General features: G+C 38.0%; 1 protein-coding gene across 1 annotated transcript; it reads left to right on the forward strand.

The window, feature by feature from the left end:
• The first annotated feature begins 1,159 nt into the window (after positions 1 to 1,159).
• LOC149542735 (uncharacterized) lies at positions 1,160 to 2,308 on the forward strand. The gene has a single exon (XM_089797625.1). The coding sequence runs from the start codon at positions 1,302 to 1,304 to the stop codon at positions 1,827 to 1,829; it is 528 nt and encodes a 175-aa protein (XP_089653751.1). The 5' UTR covers positions 1,160 to 1,301; the 3' UTR covers positions 1,830 to 2,308.
• The last annotated feature ends 2,598 nt before the right edge of the window (positions 2,309 to 4,906 follow it).

Genomic DNA, 4,906 nt, shown 5'->3' on the forward strand with positions numbered 1-4,906 from the left:
AGAATTTGAACATTTAAAAACACTTAGATGGATTATGTGTGAATCAAGAATAAAATAAATGTGAATGAGAATTGTACATGTTTGTAGGAGATTACATTTCATGAGCATAAGATCACACAAGTATACAAAAAACTACCATCAAATCTTAACTCATTATAGTAAAAAAAAACAAGAAACCCACTTGCCCTGCCTTTGAAATCCATGCTCGATGATTGTCCAAGATCGGGCTTGATCCAATATTGCAAAGAGGGACCTAAGAATAGAGGCGCTAAATGTGGAAATGATATGTTAAGGATTTCCTCCCCAACTTCCAATCTTCTGAAATGATGCTAACACCTAAGGCCTCTATTTTATTCATCCATCCGCTATATATATTTTAATTTTGTTGCATGAGAATTTAAAATTTTTCTGCATTCTCACCAAGTGCGACCTAAAGCTTTCTGTGTTGCACAACATAACATCTGTAGTCACGTGTTCTATTGCATTGGTAGTTGTAGAATGAACTTGACACAAAACTTTCCAAAATAATTTCTCTACAAAATATCTTTAAAAATTATGCAACCTATGCTTTCCAAACATTACAAATGAAATTTCACACATAAACTTAACAATTTGTTTAAGCCAAGGGTAGAAAATTATTATATAGTGTTTAAAGTTAAGCCCATAAATGAACACCCTAGTAACTTTTATTTGTTAGCCTTGCCATCAACAATTGATATTCTCTCACGTTTCTACAGCGTACTGCATTTTCCTAACAATTTACAACCATACCTTTATTGTTACACCTTCTCTTGTCTCATAATATATGTAAAGCTTTCCAAAAGACAAATTCTACCACGCTTCTAATTTGACCAACACAAACCTACCAACAATCACATTTACCATACAATTATTAAAATCCAAAGTCTTGTTAATAATGTTTAAAACAAAAAAATAAAATCATACCATTGGTTGGTGAATAAATATTTAGTCACTCTTTAACAATGAGGTCTAGAGAAATTTCTGGCAATAGTACGAACTGAAAAAAGAAACATCGAGGTCATTGGGCCTTTGATCTGCTGGTGAAGTTGAATAGTCCACAAAGAGCCCTCCACGAATCAAGATAAAAATAGAAAAGAAACATTGCCACTGAAGTGCAGCTTTATAGCTTTATAACTAGATATATTGAAACATTATAATTTTCACCGTTACAAATGGGTGTTTTGAAAGGTCGAACAAATGGGCCTCATTTTCTCAATGGAACAGAGACAATGTGCTGCCCAAAAAGACCTCTTCACTGCAAAGCTTGAAATGGAAAATTGATGGCAGGCTTAAGATTAGGGTTATGGATGAAATATTTAGCAGGGTTTAGGCTGGCGCCATTTGTGCCCACTCCAGAGCATGTGGGGCTCGCAATGCTGAAGCTTGCAGGCGTCTGCTCCTCGGACATGGTGGTGGACGTGGGTTGTGGAGATGGACGTCTCCTCATCAGTGCTGCAAAGCAACACGGCGCCAGGGGCTGTGGTCTTGAAATGGATGCTTGCCTCGCCAAGCAAGCCATCAGCGCCATCGAGCGGGAGGGCCTTGCCCACATGATCTCTGTCCTCCACACTGACGCCTTGCAAGCCACCTCGCAGCTGCAACGCGCTTCTGTTGTTACACTTTACCTAAGCGATGCAGGCAATGCCAAGCTTCTTCCCCATTTGCAGCGGCAGCTCTCTCAAAATGCCAGGGTTGTGTCCTTCTGCTGGCCCTTCCAGAATCTTACTCCCTCTCGCATTCAACGGGTCAATGGTATTGCTTTGTACCTTTATGATTTCAATGCTCTCCATAACATTTCACCTTCCTAATCCTTCGTTCCCAATTCTTGAAATCCATTGGCTCAATATGTTTTGGTTTGTTCACTTTAAGGGTTTTTTTTAGCCCTACAGTTATTTTGTTGCAATGGATCTTTTGGTAGCTTTCTCTTCCAGTTTGATTGTGCAATCATGTGGCATTGTTCTTCCTGTAATTTCCTTGGAGAGGATTTTCTAGGAGACTCGAATGGATGGAATGCAAAACACTAAATAGTGTTAATAGGTGGATACATGCACGGCATTATGTCTGAAGGGCGAGAGTATAATTTTTTAAACCAAGCTGGTACTGAAACTGCTCCTGAATTGAATTATAATCGTCGTTTTCATTTTCTGTTGCTATTGATATCTACCTTGTGTACTGCTCGACTCCAAACAGTATTGTATGTTGGTAACTGTAGAAAGTTTTGTCATGTACTTTATAAGGTGCAGACTAAATTCTCAGTGTATAAGATGAATGACTTAAGATTCGCAAAGGAACTGAGAAGTGCGACATTTTAGGGGCATATTAGTATGTACCATACTTGGAAAAAATTGTGGTGTGCAATACTAGTTAGGCCTAATTTTGGCTTGAACTTCACAACTTAGCAAACTTAAAAATAACATCAAAATCATTAGAGAAATTGTGGTTGGCAAAACTAGTTAGACCTAATCTTGGCTTGGACTTCACAATTTGGCAAAAGCTTGGCAAATCTAAAATCATTAGATCTGCAAACTCCCTAAAAAAGCAGTTAGGGAACTAATGGGTGATTTTTCCCTCTGTAAATAAATTATTTTGTAATACTACTCGCTGATGTTTTGACTGACAACCTATATATACTATATATTCGTTCATGTTAACTGCTTTGTGATTTTGGAATTAGAAAGTCCTAATTGCTAATTAGCTATCATTCAATGGAACTTTTCCCAGCCCATTTTCTAAGTTATTTTGTATATAAATATCATTGATAGGATTTTCTTGGGTGCTTCTAAACATAATTTTTTTGTTAGAAATGGGACTGAGTGGGACGTTGCAAAATACACAAGCTGAGTATTTCAACACACTGATCAATAGGTTGAACATTGATGCATTTATAAATGAATTTCTTGCAAGCGTCAGTACCTCTGGCTTGACTGTTCAAGGGCCATTCCCAGCACTCAATAAGCTACGCCTAAAGTGAATCGAACATATGCGTCGTGATAATTTTTCAGGAATTGACTACATGGTTTTGAATTGATCTGCATTGACCTATATTTATTGTGTTACTTACACTTTATAGAGCTATGCACAACTTTTAGTGGGATTTAATGAGGAAATTGATGTTTTTCTTAAATTGCTTGTGGACAATTTTTCCGTCCTGTAAAAAAGTGCATTAGAAATACACTATTTGTTGTCTTGCCATTCACTGGTAGATATCGAGTGCTCAAATTCATTATGAGTACAAGAGTAAGACTTTAAGGCCTGTCCTGAGTAGCTTAAGTCATGTTAAAGTAAAGCAGCCCGAGCAATGCTATCCATAAGCATGCTATTTGACAAAAATGAAAAATTCTGACCAATGGCTGTTATGACATCTTCTGTAGTATTATCTCATGGTTTTGATATCTTTTATGACCTTGTTGAATGCTTCATTTTGTTGTAAGACTCTATTTGGAGAGAGCCTAGCCGTTAATGCTGTGATATTGACTATAATTATGTTGGACTGCAGAACCTAGTTGTTAACCAAGCTTCAGTAGACGAATTTTCTTCATTCTTTGGACATGGCTTATTTGAAATCGATTTGATTGGTTAGTCACCAATATGATGCTTTTTGAGTTCATAATTCAGTGTGTGTTACCGACAATCCTGTTCCTGCCAGGGGGTTTCCTGCTTCTTATTTCAGTCGGCAGAATGAACTTGATTTGGAATTTCAGGAATTAGGATGCTAAAGGGGTCATTTCTTTGGCATTTTGTAGTTTATAGCCTTTTTGTATCCTCCACAGAGACAGGTTTTGGTTCTTAACATATTTGTTTCCTATGCTAACAATTTTCTTCAATCTCGAAGGTAGATGGGCATCTTAGCTATCTTTTTAGAAGCGATTCCATCTTATGCTGCTTACGTTTGGTTTCTTAATAGTCTTCTTCCTTAAGTGACAAAAGAGCATTGCAAAGTCCGAATCTATTAGTTAGGGAGACTGTGGATTTCTAGATTCCCTAATGATGATGGTTTATTGGAGTGGCAAGTTCAAAATCTTGACTTTTGGAGCTTCTTTGAAGGATGACAAATTGAGGATAATAACCCGTGTGGTACGAGGACATGTCCCCTCCAAACCTCCCCAAACCCCCATGCACCCAGGTTGGAGATCTTTGGGATGGGGACTTGGCATTCCCAAGTCCCCCCCACTGTTGTCTCTGCGCCACCAAGCACCTGGTTTTCTTAAGTCCCCCACCACTGCCTTTGCACCACTAGGGAATTGGTGTTCCTAAGTCCCCCCACCACCACGTTTGCACCACTACGGACTTGGCATTCATAAGTCCCCCCCACCACCGCCTTTGCACCACAACACCAAGTCCCCCCACCACCGTCTTCGTACTACCATCTCATTGTTGAGAGGTCTTAGGGGTCTTAAGGGACGTGTAGAAGTCTTCGTGACAACGTGCAGTTTTCCTAGAGGGATGACTAGGACGGCTCCACTATATTTTGACATTTTGTACTTGTTTTGTATGCTACTGATTATAATCATCTTTATGATACACATACTATTGATATGATAGAAATATTCCATGCACCGTTTCAATAATTTTAGTATTCTAATTTCTAATTCAATGTTCCGTTGTTCATTGTTCTAGAATGTAGTAATTGGTAATTTGATATTCAATGTTCAAAATGAAAATTTCAATATTCAGGTATGCTATATTTTGTAAATTGTTCAACAGTACTGTATTCTGTATTGGGTATACTGCAATTTTGCCATGTTCAAGTATTTGGTATTACTATTTATTAGTTCTTCTACTGTTATACATCATTTCATAACTAGCATTTTTTATTACAGCAGCCAACCCACCTCAGCCTCACCATCCATTTTTTATATTACAGCAAACACCCCACCTCAGCCCC

Source organism: Cupressus sempervirens, chromosome 8, assembly GCF_028749045.1.
Source record: "Cupressus sempervirens isolate cs-2001-9-10 chromosome 8, ASM2874904v1, whole genome shotgun sequence".
NCBI classification, from domain to species: Eukaryota; Viridiplantae; Streptophyta; class Pinopsida; order Cupressales; family Cupressaceae; genus Cupressus; species Cupressus sempervirens.